The sequence below is a fragment of the Anas acuta genome, chromosome 5 (genome assembly GCF_963932015.1).
Source record: "Anas acuta chromosome 5, bAnaAcu1.1, whole genome shotgun sequence".
Taxonomy (NCBI): domain Eukaryota; kingdom Metazoa; phylum Chordata; class Aves; order Anseriformes; family Anatidae; genus Anas; species Anas acuta.
The window spans coordinates 10,783,401-10,799,562 of NC_088983.1; the positions used below are offsets into that span (position 1 = coordinate 10,783,401).

At 45.0% G+C, this 16,162-nt stretch overlaps 1 protein-coding gene and 1 non-coding gene across 3 annotated transcripts; both read right to left on the reverse strand.

Moving 5' to 3' along the window:
* Nucleotides 1–3,108: 3,108 nt before the first annotated feature.
* Nucleotides 3,109–10,535, reverse strand: EIF5 (eukaryotic translation initiation factor 5). 2 transcript variants are annotated; one of them, XM_068682672.1, is made up of 12 exons: nt 10,395–10,535; nt 10,014–10,209; nt 7,725–8,004; nt 7,387–7,468; nt 6,973–7,145; nt 6,500–6,611; nt 5,778–5,917; nt 5,172–5,330; nt 4,798–4,959; nt 4,358–4,522; nt 3,983–4,117; nt 3,109–3,507 (listed from the first exon to the last, which is right to left on the reverse strand). In XM_068682672.1, the coding sequence occupies exons 3-12, from the start codon at nt 7,794–7,796 to the stop codon at nt 3,415–3,417; spliced, it is 1,293 nt and encodes a 430-aa protein (XP_068538773.1). In that variant the 5' UTR covers nt 7,797–8,004; nt 10,014–10,209; nt 10,395–10,535; the 3' UTR covers nt 3,109–3,414. The 2 variants fall into 2 exon arrangements, with proteins under 2 accessions (XP_068538773.1, XP_068538774.1); XM_068682673.1 differs by lacking the exons at nt 10,014–10,209; nt 10,395–10,535 and adding an exon at nt 8,543–8,729.
* LOC137858190 (small nucleolar RNA SNORA28) lies at nt 6,127–6,250 on the reverse strand. Its single transcript, XR_011097560.1, has one exon. It is a non-coding gene; the product is annotated as a small nucleolar RNA SNORA28 (small nucleolar RNA).
* Nucleotides 10,536–16,162: the final 5,627 nt, after the last annotated feature.

Below are 16,162 nucleotides of genomic sequence, written 5' to 3' on the forward strand. Positions count from 1 at the left end.
AAACGACCTCTGGAAGCTTTGCACTGTGGCTGTGCTGGCTGGGACAGCCTCTACCACAGCAAGGGTGAATAAAAGCACTGAGCGGGTTATTATGCCACCGCAACCACTCCAAATCACTTCTCCCTTATCTTTAGCCACTGCTTTGCTACAAGCCTTTAGCTACAAAATCTTGGGAGCAAAGAGCATCCTGGCATACGTCTGCCGTAGCTGGCTGAGCGAGGCTCTGACCTCTAATGAAAAATGTTAAACTCTAGCTGCTAAAAGTAAAAGCAGGCAATTTGACTTCTTACACACACAACCATCAGGATTTCACACCCTCTGAGCTCCTCTCATCTGTTTGTGCTGCCCCAAGTGAGCCCAAGCTGCTCCCGTTGTGCTGGCTGCTGCTGAAGGCTGTTGAGGTGCGCTAAAGCTCCAGATCGCAGGCTCCTGGAGGAGAATGTAGGTTTGTAAAGCCAAGCTAATGGACCTGCTGCTACACCTTCCACCTGTGAAATCAGCGCGTTCACTATGGTACAGAGCGAGGGAGGTCACCCAACACCTACAGTTTCCTTTCCAGGTACTGGGAGTTTCTTTGAAGTTTCGAGAAGATTGCATCTAAATCCCAAGCTGCATTTTGAATTTGTACTTGTTGCTTGTAATCAGATAGCAGCAGCAATAAATTCAGGAACCTCCCAAGTCAGACTTTTTCCTTCCCTAAAGGAATGCTAACAAACTGAACCCCCGTGTTTATTAGCTGGTGGAATCCCCAGTGAACCCTCTGAGATGGAAACATCGATACGTTTGTGAGGATAGGGTGTGAAGTGCAGCAGTTTTGCCCTCTGCTAGTGAAGGGGGCATCGTTTGTAGAACCACACATCTGAGTGTGAGGGTACAGCTTTAGTGAACACTTAATCTGACTGCCCTGGGGGCTACTACAGAAAGAGCATTCATCCACTGTACGCTCCCACCCTGTTGGCACCGAGCCTACCTCATGTAGCTTTGCTCTGATTTCATCAATTTGCTAATCCCGCAGAAAAGTATTTCCCAATTTCCCCGCTGAAGGGAACAGGTCTAGCTTGCTGGTCACTGAGTCTGGGGTGGAAAAAACAGATAATCCCCTTCGGTGGCAGCCTGCAATTAGATCAAATCCGTTCCAAAACGAAACTACCACCACCCTGAGACTTCAGGGTGTCACGGCTGATAACACCCAACCCCACAGCAGCCGTGCCTCAAACGTCTCCCAGTCATGTTCTACGTGGGGAGCTGACCCTGATCTGCAAATCATCAGCGTGGAATGAGAGATTATTTTTGGGAAACAGCACTGACTTATGCTCACTAGGAATCAGGCTTGATGAACTCCGAGATGGCACTGCCCGTCCTGCAGAGAACTCATGGGTGGTCTCAATTAAGGGACCTCAACATTTCTCAGCACTAGGGATGACAAGTGGCCCTAGGAATGCACAAGGCTTCTCATTTCCTTCACAAGCAGAAATCCTGCTCAGAAAGGCAAAGAATACTCAAACCTTTGCCCAGGGAATTTGCCAGTGTACAAGCACCCACCTCCCATTGGGACATTTAAGTGACTAGAAGGGGAACCTTCAGAAAACAAAACAAAACAAAATAAAAAAAGTCCTGTGTCCCTTTCACCAACCTGACTGGCAGGTAATTGTGAATTTCACTTTCTGAGCATTATTTAGGCCCATTAAGTCTATTGACACAAGCTAGCATGAAGACCATGGCTGAAACTCCACTGCAAAGTATCATAGAATAGATCACAGAATATCCAGTCATCAAGTCCAACTCCAGACACCCCTGGGTGCAGACCCTGTCCCTAACCCCCAGCCTGACCCTCCCCTGTCCCAGCTCCACGCCATTCCCTCGGGTCCTATCGCTGTCCCCAGAGAGCAGAGCTCAGCGCCTGCCCCTCCGCTCCCCTCGTGAGGGAACCCCCTGGCCCAGCCCTCTTTATTTGTCAAGATCTCTCTAGCAGGCCTCCCTGTCTTAGCATCATTTATGAAAACAGAGAACTGGCCCTAGAATGGAGCCCTGGAGAACTCTAGTAAATGGAAACGTGCCTGATACTGATCCCATTTACTACACCCCTTTGAATCCAGCCAGAATTAACAATATTTTTGAAATACAAGCCCTGTTTAAACACAAAGAACAAGTTTCCTTTTAAATTTAAAACATTTAAATTAAGTCACATTTTGTACAATTGCAATAAAATCGCTGTCTAAAGGAAGAACATCTACTGAACCTTCATCCTGTCTTGTAACATGGTTTGCCAGATATGCTAGCACTAAAATATAATTTGGTTCCCAGATTCCATGCAATACAACAGTATTGACAGCCCTAGAGAGGAAACCTTGAAGCTCTTGTGCCTGTTGTAGCCAGCAAACACCTTTTTCTTCATCTGATCCCCAACTCTGCTAAAGCTAGTAGGAAAAGCAGCTCAGTGTTCTGGAGCCTTGGAATGCCACAGCAGTAAATCTCACCAAGGGAAAAAATAAGTTGAGATTCCGCTTTCCAGAACAGAGTTGTGGATGACAAAAATCACACTGTCAAGGCACACCAAGACCTAGCTACAAGAAACATTCAGGCTCTGTGAGCTGTTTATCTGTGTTTAACAGGCATACCTTGGCCTATGCTTCTTACAGGTCAAAAGATTCTGCTCAGTCAGTTGTTTCCTTACTTAAAAGTACATAAGTTAGCCTATCCCTAAATGCTAATTGTTAGGCAGTTCTTTTAGAATTGCAAAGGTCATGCCCAGTGCTATGCAGGTCAACATTGCAGCTTCCCATGTTCAAGGAAACTGATCTCACCTTCTTCCTTTCCTCATCCTCAAATCACTTCAGGAGGGTGCTAGGTATTCAGGCAGTGCACTAGTTCAGTGAGCAATGGCAGTGATGTAACTTGTCAAACTACTGAAACCCATTTAATGAATTATTCACATAGTAAACAAGCACCTGTGCCAAGCATGTGTTTAAGTAACTTTCTCTCAAACTTGACTTTTTCAGTCCAAGGCAGAGCTGTCACACCTAGCCCCATTGCAGGGTTGATTCCATGATGTAAGTCGCACCAAGTTGTATACTTACTTGGAAAAGAAACAAAGCTTGGAGCCCTGAGTGAAGATTGACCAAAACCAAATCCTTTATTTCCACAACTGTATAAATGTGCTCCAAGTATGTGTCCAACACAAGTTAGAAAAACAAAATAGAACATGCCATTTGCAAACTAGAGCCGTTCACCGACGTGCTGACTCCTTGGTATTAGGCTTAGTTACACAAGACCAGTCACAGTAAAAAGATACATTTTAGAGTACAAAGAGTAGCAGGATGTTAAGCCGCCATTTCAGCTTGCGCACATACAAGTCACACTTCTGGCAGAAAACGCAGAGAAGTTTGATTATGCTGGAAGCTATGTTGCATCACTTTAAATGGCATCAATATCAATGTCATCATCTTTACTGTTTGCAGGCTTCACAGTTTCAACTTTAGGGACACTGGCAGTTGTAGAGTACACCACCTGCGAAGACAAGAGATTTACCTGTTAGCACTTAATGGCAGGGGGTGCTAGGGAATACTTTGTCTTTAATATCAGGAGTTGCTAACATCCTTTGTTGCCCTTGTCTGTCAGGAATTCCTAGTGAGTCCTCCCAAACACACCTGTCTTCAGCAACTAGAGGTGCATGTTCATGTCTTTAAGCAGCAGGGTTTCAACCAGGAGCAAGCAATAGAGAGGAACAAGCCTGCATGCATATAGCTACTGCATATAGCTACCAAATTCAACCTAGGTCTAAACTGTAAGAAAAACAGCCATTTCTTCCTTAATCAGCTTTTCTAACACCTCCCCCCAGGCTCTTCTAAAACTCAAGGTTTCATACTTGCCAACATGCAGAGCAATACTTTAAGTGAGCTATTTTGCAGTGTACTAAAACAAAGTGCCCTGAACTACACAGAGCAGTGTAATTCCAGAATTACAGGAGGCGAGCCTTTCCTACCTCTATGTTTTCATCTTCATCCTCTTCTTCATTACCGGAAGATTCTTCTTCAGCTTCCTTTAGCCATTTAATAAATGGTTCTGCTTTGACACGGATTTCTTTGGCAAGCTCCTTTGAGACATATTTCTTTGAGGCCTGAAAGACCAAGTATACAAATCCCTTTAGTATTTAAGCCCAATCTGTATCAGATCATACTGAAATGCACCAATCCTAACCTCACCCCGCTACCTTGAACAAGCCATTTTTTAAAAGACATTTCTCCCAGATAATCATGCTAAAGTAGGTGACTGTTTGAAGACATCTGCCCAAAAGACTTGACCAGAATGGCAGAAGCAGGTGCAAAACATACATGGCACATTATGTACCACCACTCACCTTTTCTGCCCAGCCAAGGATGACTTCTTCTTCCAGAAGATCTGCATCATACATTTCCTTCAAAATATGTGGTATCTTAGAAATAAGCTGAGACTGATGCATGGCTACCACACACTCAAAGCCATGGAGGAGGTACCTCTGAGCTTTCTTGTTATTGTGGCAGAACTACAATTGTGAGGAGAGAAAAGAAAAAAGCAAGAGCAGATAAGTTAGCCTTCTTCTCTAGAATGAGTTGCTGCTTCTGCTTACAGCTCAATGAGGCAGCAAAATCTACAACAGCTCTTATTATTCCTCCCAGCACTTTTCCCAAGCTGGGAAGTACTGGTTTAAGAACTGCAATAAAGCCATCCCTCCCCTAGTAAAGCAATCCAGAACTGACTCCAGTAGTTATCCCAAACACGCAAGTTGTTACACTGAGTGCAGAATAAGAAGTTGCTTACACGAAGGAAGTGACGTCTATATTTCCTTATCTGTTCACGAATTTTTTCGTCGAAAAGGACTTCAGTGAGAACTAGAGGGCCCATGGCCTTCACATCCAGTCTCTCTGCTTCTGCTACAATGTCTTTGTCAGAAGAATCAATGACACCTTCTTCCTTCTTTTTCTAGAAGATAGAACAAATACATGTTTTAAAGCCACTGGAGCTTGCATTACCACTCGAATGAACTCCGCTTCCTGACCAATGGTCGAACCACTACTTTTGTACGAGTTTAAGCCCTAAAACTCCACTGCGTGTGTGTAAAAGCAGCTTGCCTTTCATCTCCTTATTAGCATTCTACACAACTACAGCTGAACAGTAAATAAATAAATGTTCACCTTCACAAAATCAAACAGTATGTTGACTCTCTCCTCCACTGTTCTTTCCAGGTCTTCACTAAGTGTGAGGTTCTTTGCATGGTCACTGATTTCATCCATTCTACGCCTCTGGGCTTCTTCTGTTGTGTCTTCACCCCAATCATCATCATCTTCCTCCTCCTAGAAACAAAACAGATTCACAGTGTTACCACAAACTTATTAATCAGTTGAGTTTTCTCTAGATACAGTTCTGAGATCATTCTTAGGAGTAGTTCTGACTCTTCTCTATAGAAGGAAAATGTTACACAGTGATCAGCTAGTCAGAGACGGAGAAAGGATTGATAGAGGAGACTAAAAGGAGACTAGGTGTGCATTTGTAGACATCTGTAGTTACTGTGCCATGCCTCACTACTCTCTCCTACTGTCATTTAGATACAATCCAAATCTTGTGAGGAGTAAAAAGTATGCAGCTGTCACTCAGCAAGGAGCACATATACTGAAAAGTTGGTAAAGCTACTGTAACAGATGTGCAGGGATAATTCCATTGCAGCAGTTGGCTTATTGTAGTACCACTTTGGTGATGTTGACACCATACACCCTCATCTGCCCATATTCCCTTCTACTTACCACAACCTGTGGAGGAGTAATCTCCTCTGGTGGTGGGGGTGGAGGTGTCTCATTGCTGGACACAGAACCATTCTCTTTGTCCTTGCCTTTTCTATTCTTCTTCTCCTTTTCTTTCTTCCCTGTACTAGTGTCGCCACTTTCTGAAAGTGAACGTTAGCGTATTAGCTTTCTCGATTTCATAGATACCCTGCAACAGCACCTCTGCTAATTCCCAGGTAAACTGAATCAGATTCTTTTATTCACAGCAGGTGATGCACAGTGCCTGTCTCCAGGTGCGCTCACAAGATAATCTACACAGCTCTTAAAGCCATGGTTCTAGTGGAAGTCTTGTTTCTCATCCTGGTGTAAGGCTGTTCAAGTCCATATAACAAGTGACCTCACGAAGCAGAGATCCCCGGAATAGGTTAGACTTTTCTAATTTAGCAAGCTTAAATTGCAGCAGGCAACCAAATGCTTACCACAGAGTGTTGCTTGCAAAAACAACTCCATTACAGTTCACATTAACTACACCAGCCTTCCACTTCGTGTGGTCTTAAATGGAAACCTGCAGTGAGCACCTGCTGATATACTTCATCCCAACCCACAAACGTACTCTAGCAGTACACCAGAGCAGTTTTACAGTTGTTAGACACCAATCGTTTGCTCTTTTTACTTAACAGCACTGACACCAAAAAGGTTCCCTTTACCACACGCCCTCCCCACAAACACAGGAACACACTTACCAGGTGGGTTTTTGAGAATGAACGTGCAGAGTTTATGGTTTGTGTCAAGCATGCCTCGATAGCCACAGGCTTTGCAAGAGTTACCTATAGTTTGTTTCTTAGGATTGACATGCTGTAAGAGAGAACAAGCTCCAGTTAAAATACTACTTAGAGAACAGATATACATTAAAGACTAGACCTGCTATTTACTTTATCATCTCCATACCATTAATCCAGAGATTTACATGCCTTTAATCAGCCCTAACAAAGCTGAGTTTAAACATAGCAATTTAGCTCAGGACCGTAAATCTAAAATCTGGAGAGGGTTTTAGATTTCTTAATTTCACTAGATATTAGAATTAGAAATTAACTAAACTAACAAAGAGAAGTCACTGGATTTCTCTCAATTGGTATGTGAATCAGCTTTTAACATTGCACCACCTTCACAAACATCAATGCAGTGTTTCTGTACTGTTAATACAGAGAGCACTCACCAGATCAGTTTCAGGATTCTCACACTCAGGACAGAGAACAAATTTTTTAATGAATCCATCCAACATGTCTTGCAGCTTATTCGCCTCATGAGATCCATTGACAATGTAACGGTCATTCTTAACATCAAACTGGGTCTGTGCTCCCAGCTCACAACCAAAAAATTTGGTAGGATCTGCAAAAAAAAAAAAATCATAATAATCAATGGAGTCCTTGGGTATTTGTTGTTGATTGAACTGTCAGTATATCTACTCTAGGAGCCACTGCTCCTTCCTGATCATTACTTCTTCCGTAATCACTTTTTCTTAAAAATCTTGAAAGAATATTAGTACTTTATTACCTATTTATCACTTCAAACGAAAGTGAAAGCCTTGAAAAAAAAAAAAAAAAACGCTGTGTCACTGCAGACTACTTACACGTTGGAGGCCGATTAAGCGCCTTTGCAACGTCAACCATGTTGACTATAACCGTCTTTATTCCATTTCCTTTGCCCTCAACCTAAAAAAAAAAAAGTCTTTTAAGTTCAAATGACCACAACAGCCCAACCCCATGTATACTTCTAATTTAACTACATCTACGTTCTGCTTTGAAGTGTCTTCTTAAGACGAGTTAATGCGCACTTACTCTGGACAGAAAAATGCAGTCACCCCCTCCCTACCATTGGCTAAGCTCGGTGTCATTGTCTCCGTTCTGCTACATGAAGAGCAACTAACCCTACACCCTACCTACTCACCACCAATGGTTAGTAAGTTACCTTGGCAATCAGACGGGGCATTTTGTAGCGATAGAACTGATCTGAAACACTGCGGTTGACGTTGACAGACATTTTGCCTTATTAGTAGCTTTATCAATAAGATGAAGAGATCTTTGATTGCAGTTTTTTGGTATCTTCTGTCTGGAGAAGACGGGATGACATAAACGACTGCAAGAGTTCTCGGTCTCTGACATGAAAAAATTTTCGCCACTGAGGCTGTAAGGTTCTTGCTTGTATGCTATGTTTCCCCAATACAGGTACCAGTGGCTGCGCAACAGCTCTGCAAGTGTTAATAAACAGAAAAAAAAAAGTGAAATTTATCTTTATGTACACCAATGAAATCTTACTATAAAGCTGTATCTGGGACTCTGTTTCTGGGAAGTGGAAGTAGAGCTCGTTATGCTGTGGCTTTCATGAACTTGTGAAACATAAGACAATAGCCTTGAATTGTACTGCCGAGGAACTTTGTCTCACCTACACCACACAGCCTTCCACCCTCTCCTTACAACCCCCGAACCACTGAACAGCTTAAGAATACTGTCTGCACAATTAACTCCTGAAGGAGTGCCGTGATCAATAAGGAAGGGAAAGAACACTGCTCAATTTAGGAAGACCAATGGCTCTTGCTCTGAGAGGGTCACGTGGTGTGTTTCAGGCTGCAGGGGAGAGAGAAGTGGGAGAAAAATCTGGAACGGTTTCAGATTTCACATCATAGCATGAGCCTATTACATAAACTGAAGCCCGTCAGAACGTTGAGAAATGTCAGTAAGATGAAGCAGCAGCAATCTCTAGCCCAATATAGTTTTTACGTGGCTTACCAGTTTTTTGGATCGGAGTAGAAAAGAGTTGAAAATTAGGTAATTCTCCCTCTCACTTATGGATTCTCATAGCAGCTTCTGTTGAGTTTTGACTTAATAATAAGCCTGATAAAGTCTGACATAAGTTGCTTCACTGTAGAAAGCCTAGCAATGCAGAGGTACAGAGCAGTGCAGCAGCTTTTCCAGTTGTTTTTTTTTCTTGGGGGAAGGGGGAGGAGGAAGGGGAAGGAGGATGAATCCTATTATTAAAGTTGCCTTAAGCAGTATTTACATATTTAAATTAACACGTGTCCCTATAATCAGATCTAACATTACGTAAACCACAACTGGTTAAGTTGACTAGACAGGCAGCCCTGACTACAGCATGGTTATTCTGACACGTCATCACGTTATCGTTAATGGCAGATGTGTTGACACATGAAAATAGCCTCCTCAGTATTTAATGTGTAAGAGCGTGCCTATCGATTCCACACAGTCCGAGTCCCTCTGATCAGGTTTACAAATCCTTTCACGAGAAGCGTGCTTTGCATATGCCATGTATTCTACATTAGCCCCGATGCAGTTTTACCCTTCAGCAAAAACTGCACCGCGGATTTTGTTCGAAGCACGAGGCTTCCTTCCCCAGGATGTCTAAAAAAGAGCCACCATGTGATCCGACCGCGTGCTTGCAGCGGCACTGAGGAAGCCGGTATCTTGGTGACCGAGCATGAGCTTTTTAGAATGCGTGGTTTCCCCTCCTTCCATATTACAGCTTTTGTCTGTCTGCTGTAGACTAAAGCTCCCTCTCCTGGTCTCTAAGCCACCTCATCCCAAGCACACACCCCCCGGATTTATTGTGCAGAGCCCAAGAAGCGGGAAGGCAGACAGCCTCCCAGCTTCAAAGCCCCGTTTCCCCGCCCCGCTCAGGCCTGCGATGACTCATAAATGCAGCAATTAAGCACTGAGTCAGCCCCGGAGAAAACCGCGGGGGGAGGTGTGGGTGTCACCTCCAGCCACGCATGCGCTCCCTACCAAGGGGGGAAGCTCCCCGGCCGCCCCCAAAGCCTCCCTCCCCTTCCTCGGGGCTTACCCTTGCCGATCGGGTGCCCCCCGCCCCCTCCGTGGGGCTGTGACTGCGGCACAGCCCCCCCAAAACGAGCCCCCCCCCCCTCCCAGCCCCAACCCCCCCAGCACGGGGAGGCGCGGCCCAGCCGCCGCCATTTTGTCTCGTCGCATGGCGCGGGGAGCCGGAGGGGGGGCACAATCAAAGGAATAATCCGCGCCCAAAATTAAAAAAATAGCGAATAAAGAATATAAAGGGTGATAAATCGTTGTTTAAAGTATCTATATCTTCATTTTTAGGAAGATCCTGGGTGTTTTGTTAAATAAATCCGCCCCCCCGCCCCGTCAACACCGCGGCGCCCCCAGCCCCGCACCGACCCCGTCCCTTCCAGCCGCCCTCCCCGGCTCCTCCTCGCCCCCCAGCGCTCACCGTTTTCGTCCAATAAAGACATAAACCCAACGCTGCTCGCCCCGGGCTGCGACGAAGCCGATTGTGCGAGGAGAACGAGGCCGTGGGGGCGCTTATATCCAGCCGGAGGAGGAGGAGGCGGAGGCGGACTCCGCAGCCTCCGGGTCCGGGCGTCCTGAGGCGGGCGTGCTCAGCAGGGGCAGCAGTGCCGGGCGATCTGCGGGCAAGACACAACCAGGGGCATCGTTAGCGGCGGCACCTGTGAGGAGAGGGGGGGAGGAGGAGGAAGAGGAGAAGGAGGAGGGGGGAGAAGAGGGAAGGGAGCTGCGGCGGCCGGCGGCGCGCAGCTCAGGCAGGAGGGGGCGGCTGACGGGACCCCGGCAATGGCTGCCCCGTACTCACCTCTAGAATGTTCTCGCTCTGACTGAACAACGCCAAAGCTGGGATCAATCAGCCAGCGGCGCGCCCCGCCCCCCCGGCCCTCCCATTGGCTCGCCGCTCGCTCCGGGGAGAAACTATTGGCTCTTGGCTCGCCGTGCCCTTTTCTCACTGGTTCGTCTCGCCGTCAATCAAACCGCCCCTCGCTTTGCTGCCCTCCCCCCGCCCTCCCCCCCGCCAGTGCCCCAAAGGACATCGCGTCTACGCGGGGCGGCTCTCGCGAGACTGCCCTGAGGGGCGGCGGGCTGAGGCGGGGGCTGCGCGCCTCCCGCGGCCCCTTCCCCTTCAGCGTGTCCCCCACAAGCACCCCCAAAAACACCCCCAAAAACACACAGACCCCCATGGAAGGGCCCTGGTCCTTCTGCCGGCTCTGTTTCCACACAAAAAGGCCCCGGCCCTCGTGGCAGGGTGCTCTGGGCAGGCCGTGGTTTGTTGGGAAGCGCGACCTGCAATGCTGGAGGAATGACAATTTGGGGGGGGTGCAGCTTGGCATCGCGGCAGCTAATTGGTGTTACAAACGCTTCTAAACAATTAAAATGCTGAATGCGTTGTGTTTTTTTCCTGCATGGCCTGCTTTCGTGTGCAGGAAAAGGCCTATTTGTTGTCCCTGTCACAGCGACTCAGCTTTGCATACCTCCGAGTGCCGGGGCTACCTTTGGCTCTTACAAAGGATACTTCAAATCCTGCATGCACCTAGCTTCAGCTCTCAATATAAAACGTTGCCAGCCCTCCTTAGCGTAATCGGCACCCTAGATAAAGCAACTTTGGATTTATATGTTTTAAAATCAGGAACATGGGTCCTTTTTGGTGCTCTATTCCCTCCACGACCTCCATCTTCAGCCCTCCAGTATGACAGGATTGCATATTTTGGGTGTTTCAGAACATAAATGATGTTGGCAAAGAGCTTTTTTAAACTTTACCTACCAAGCGATCAATCAATGCTCTTGCCTCTTTCAGTGCTGCCAGGCAGAACAAGAAGACTCCAGTTCCTGTCACTGGCTTGGTGAACAATGTTGGGAAGCCTCTTGATGGCTACGTGGGTGTATAGGGAGAAAGAGGTAACAAAGATAAAAATGAGTAGTGACATTATATACTGTCACTTACTCTAAATTTCTCCCTAAGTTAGTTTTGAAACATAATTTTCCCATCTGACTTGATAACATGTTGGCATGGTCAGAGGAAACCCCTCATATAGAGCCTTAAGTATGCCTTGAACATTTTTGGTCTGATATGCAAAAATACGGCATTTAAATAGTAACGTGACTGATAAATGAGATTTTCCTAGAAATCGCAAAAGAAAAGCTGGGCTATTGTTATGGACACACAATAATAAAAAACTTATCCTTTCAGCTAGAGCAGCGGAGCAACAGACCTGGAAGAAATAAATGTGCATATCCATCAATGTTTTCTAACAAGACACTCTACATCGTGGTCCTAGTTGTATGTTTCCTTTCAGCCCATGGAATAACAAGTCTTTGCAGCCAGGATATCATCTTGTAAAACATTATGCTAAGTCTGTTTTAGGCTTCACTATCAGCATTTGAAAAAGTTAAAAAAAAACAGGATGTTTTAAACGCCTCTTTGCCTCCTTCAAGGCCCTGTGCAACTTGATCTAGTGGGTGGCATCCCGGCCCATGGCAGGGGGTTGGAACTGGGTGATCTTTAAGGTCCCTTTCAACCCACACCGTTCTCTGATTCTGTGATTGATAAATACACAGCAACACTTTTTTAAACATGAGAAAGAGTGTAAGCACAAAATAAGGAAGTGTCTCCCCAAAGTATGTGATGCTTGGAAGTTATCATGAGGGAGAGAAAATAATCATAAAAAAGTGGGAGGCAAGCAAAGCACAGCAGGAACTCCTTTGCTGTAAAAATATGCAGCATGTATAATTTGCTAAATGCCTCCTTTCTGCGGCTTTAGTTTCATGCTACAACACCTCTGAGGTTAATAAATTACAAGTGTTAAAGCATACCACTGCCAACACCACTTTATTGAACAGCAAAAGGGAAACGAGCCCCTGGATTTGGTGCTATTTGACATAATGAGTAACTCTGAAGATTTATGATTAGTAGTATAGAGAAGGATTTTTTTTTTTTTTAATTTTATAGTATATAAATTGACATTGAGTAACCTTTTTAGATAGTCTTCCTTCTTCAAACAACAAGTCCCATACAGACGAAGTCAGAAGGTATTTTCTCACATTATACAAAATAGACTAAACTTGTGGATTATCATCTCTTTAGTCCCTAGTTGCTGTTTTTCTCACCGGAAAAATTAATTGATAGTTGATGTTGAATCCCAGATACTTTTACTGAATCATAATATTTATGGTTTGTTCATTTTAGTATCTGGTGGCTTGGACAGGACAAAATATCCTCCTCCCACTGTAAAATCTCATGGTTTCTTGAATCCTGAAGTTCATAGTTCGCATTGCTTTTGTGACCTTCAAGATACAACCACCTGTGTGCTTTGCATTTCACAGATGTAAACGAAGCAGTTTTTATATATAATCCTCCCTTGTAAAGACATTTTAAATGGCATGAGTAAGTCAGGTTTTGGAAGTGGCCTAATGTTTGAGAACAGGAAGTTTTCGGCAGTGGATCTTATGGTGTGTTTCCGTATCACAGGAATGCTTTATTATGGTTCAGTTCAGCCTTGGGCTATTCAAGTTCTTTCTATGTTGCCTTAGTTTTTATTAAAAAATACCAAAGAGTTAATGTCTGTGATAAGGCAGCAAAACCAACATTCAAGAATTAATATGTCTATATTTAAAATGTAAATCTTCAGAAATTGTCATTTAATCACAAGTGTTTATATTTTCACACAGACAACCGTGCATTGTTCTGCAGTTTGTTCTTCAGCTAGTTTGTCATTGTGATGAGGTTGGCTGTAAACATTACCCCCTTTCAATACTCAGCTGGTAACCTTGCTCTTGAAAAATATTTTTTCTCTGCTGTAAGCTGTGTACGTTCTCTTCCAGTGGCTGGTTCAGAGCCGATATTTTTTCCAGGGTGGGCAGGAACCCCTAGCAGCTGAGGAGGTGATTCCTCGTTGTGCCATCTTTGCAGCTTTTGCTGCTGCAGGGTGCCCGGGCACACGGTGCTGCCTCTGCTGCAGGTTCTGCTGTGCCCCGTGTCTCTGGGCTCCTCGTGCTCCTGCAGCAGGGCCCTGGGAGGCACTGAATTGCAGCCCGTCAGGGCGATGAGGCTGCCTTCAAACGTGGCTGGTTTCTAGCAGTGAAAAGGCTGATACGTGGAAGCCACTCAGACGTGCTTCTGCTGTATCTCTAGGAATTTCAGAAGATGGAAGGCCCAGATCATGTACATTGTGCTGAACCCTGAATAGCAATACCCTTTCTTCTGCCTGTCTTGGAAATGTGCAGAGAATGTTTAATTATTTACATGCCAGATTTGAATATGCAACCTCTGTGGAATCACAAGTCCAAATTCCTTCAGGATCGGTATTTGGAAGATAAATACATTGAATAGCTGTGACCTTACTGTTCAGCAGTCATTCCTGCTTTTGAGCAGAATTGGACCCTGATCAGTGGCAAGGGCAGAGGTTTGTTCTGTTCTTGCTGCTCAGAAGCTCTGCAATAATTGCTGCCCTGCAGCAAGCACGCTCTTCTTCTTTTGTGCAGACTTGCTTCATAAAATGCCTTCCTTTCCATGCTCTGTAACGTTACGATTAGCTATTCGCATTAGTAGATCAGGAATTAGTAAACAGAGAAGAAAAAAAAAAAAAAAGATGAGAGCAAGATGCACATATAGCCATTATTTTCCAGCAGTTATTTTTATGGCTTCTATATCTATGCAGAAGTGCTAAAATATCCCAGCTCGTGTTTGGGCCTGAGTGCACTAGAAGGGCTCGGTGTTCAGCTGGCAGCACGAGGCAGGCTCTGCCCCAAATCTGTTGTTATTATTTCAGCAGACACCATGAAGCTCTCTCCTGCCCTCCCTCTTTCTCTTGCAGCGTGTAGCTGTGTGTGTAAGGGAGGCGCCTCAGCAGCCAGCTTTCTCTGCAGAATATAAACTAGTGCTTGAGAGCTGTAAATGTTAAGGGAAATGGACTTTTTTTTTTTTTTTTTTTTTTTTTTTTTTTGGTATCCCAGTGTTTCTAAATCTCAATCTCAATCTAAATCTAAATCAGGCAGAGAATATCCTGACTCCCTCTGGATGTTAGTTTGCTGGAATGCCCTTTCCTAAATAACAGTCCTAATGGATCTTTTCTTAGACCTACTGATGCATCTGGAAAACTAGCAAGCTTCCTGAAGAGATGGGCAATACCCATTTGTGTGTGCTGAGAGAAGGGCTAAGGGCTGTCACGGGGTGGTTGTGGACTCCTGACCACTGGGTACTCCTCACTGGCGCTCTCTGTGCAAGTATGAATTTTCTAACAAAACCCACGAGCAATAATACGGTGCCTGGGGACTGGCAGCTCCCCCATGTTGTTAAGCACGCGTCTCTGGATTTTAAGCAGCGCATGCCTTCAGCAATGCATTAGAAAAGTGGATGTTTGAGCTTTCGGGCTATGTGTACCCAATGGCTATCAGAGTGGTCTTGCTGTCTGTGTTGGCTAGGATAACATAGATTTTCACCGTGTTATTCCTCTTTTTTTTTTTTTTTTTTTTTTTTTGTTAACATGTATGCGTGCTTTGCTTTGCTTGCTATTTTTACCATTCCTGATTTTTCAGTTGTGTACCTTTACCTTCGGCATTGCGCTTGGCTGGTTCTTTGTCTGGGGGAGGAGTCTGTTGGGAATTTTACAGAGTAGTTCTTTGGAGGACAGGACAAAATAAGGTATCCTTTTGAGCAAATAAAACCAGGCTGTGTTTAAAGAGGCAAATAAACAAAGGCAAACTCACAGAAATGAATGGGGAGTGCAAACGGGGTAGAAGTTCAATTAGGAGGTGAATTCAGCACGGTTTGGGAGTCTGTGAAAGAGGGATGCCCTGACCAGGAGAGCCGTCTTTTATCCCTGTGTCTCAGCAATCGGTGGAAATGTCAGTGATAGGAGTCAGAGAAGCCAAGTATCCCTGCTTTGTCCAGGTAGCAGCTTTGGCTACAGGCCCACCTGGCAAATACTAGCATTATCCAGCAGCTGCATGCTTGTGGTTGACAAATCTGCCAGCAACATTTATATGGTTGCTGAAAGCAGTGGATGTGGAAGATAAGGAGTCCTTGAGGAATATAGCTTCCAGCTGAGAACCTGCTGTCAGAGCTGCCTGCCTGTTCGTTATGCTCATTAGCAGCCACTGCATTTACATTTCCACGCTGCTTGTCATAGTCAGGTCTCAGACAACAAAATCTGTGTGTTTGTGAGTGAAGTTAAATCTCTCTCCCAGTAGCATTTTAGTCATTTACACTTTTATTTCCATTTCATTAAACAAATTGCTCGGGTCCTCCTCAGCTGTCGTGTGCTTTGCCATCACCTCCACATATAGATCCTCTCCCACCCTTTTCCTTTGGTCTCTGAGGGTCTGGCAGCCAGTGCTGTGATTATCAGTATTGATTTCCCAGCAGATGTTGACTCTTAAGTAGTAGAAAAAGAGTAACGAGTGCTTAGAGTTACCTATTGGCTTTCCATTTTTCCCAAGAGGAGTGTGTTTTTTGTCTCTGATTTTGAGACTGTATCTCTAGAAACTCTTCCCAGTCTGGGGACACTTTAGAGATCTTAGATGCTATTAATCCTTTCCCTTATGTGCAGAAATGTGGCTGCAGAGCTAGTTTTT

Coding starts and splice junctions, on each gene's coding strand:
- EIF5 (XM_068682672.1), bottom strand. CDS start 7,796: ATGTCTGTCAACGTCAACCGCAGTGTTTCAGATCAGTTCTATCGCTAC. Junction 7,469..7,724: donor TGCCCCGTCTGATTGCCAAG/GTAACTTACTAA, acceptor TTTTTTTTTTAG/GTTGAGGGCAAAGGAAATGG. Junction 4,118..4,357: donor TCCTTGGCTGGGCAGAAAAG/GTGAGTGGTGGT, acceptor TTGGTCTTTCAG/GCCTCAAAGAAATATGTCTC.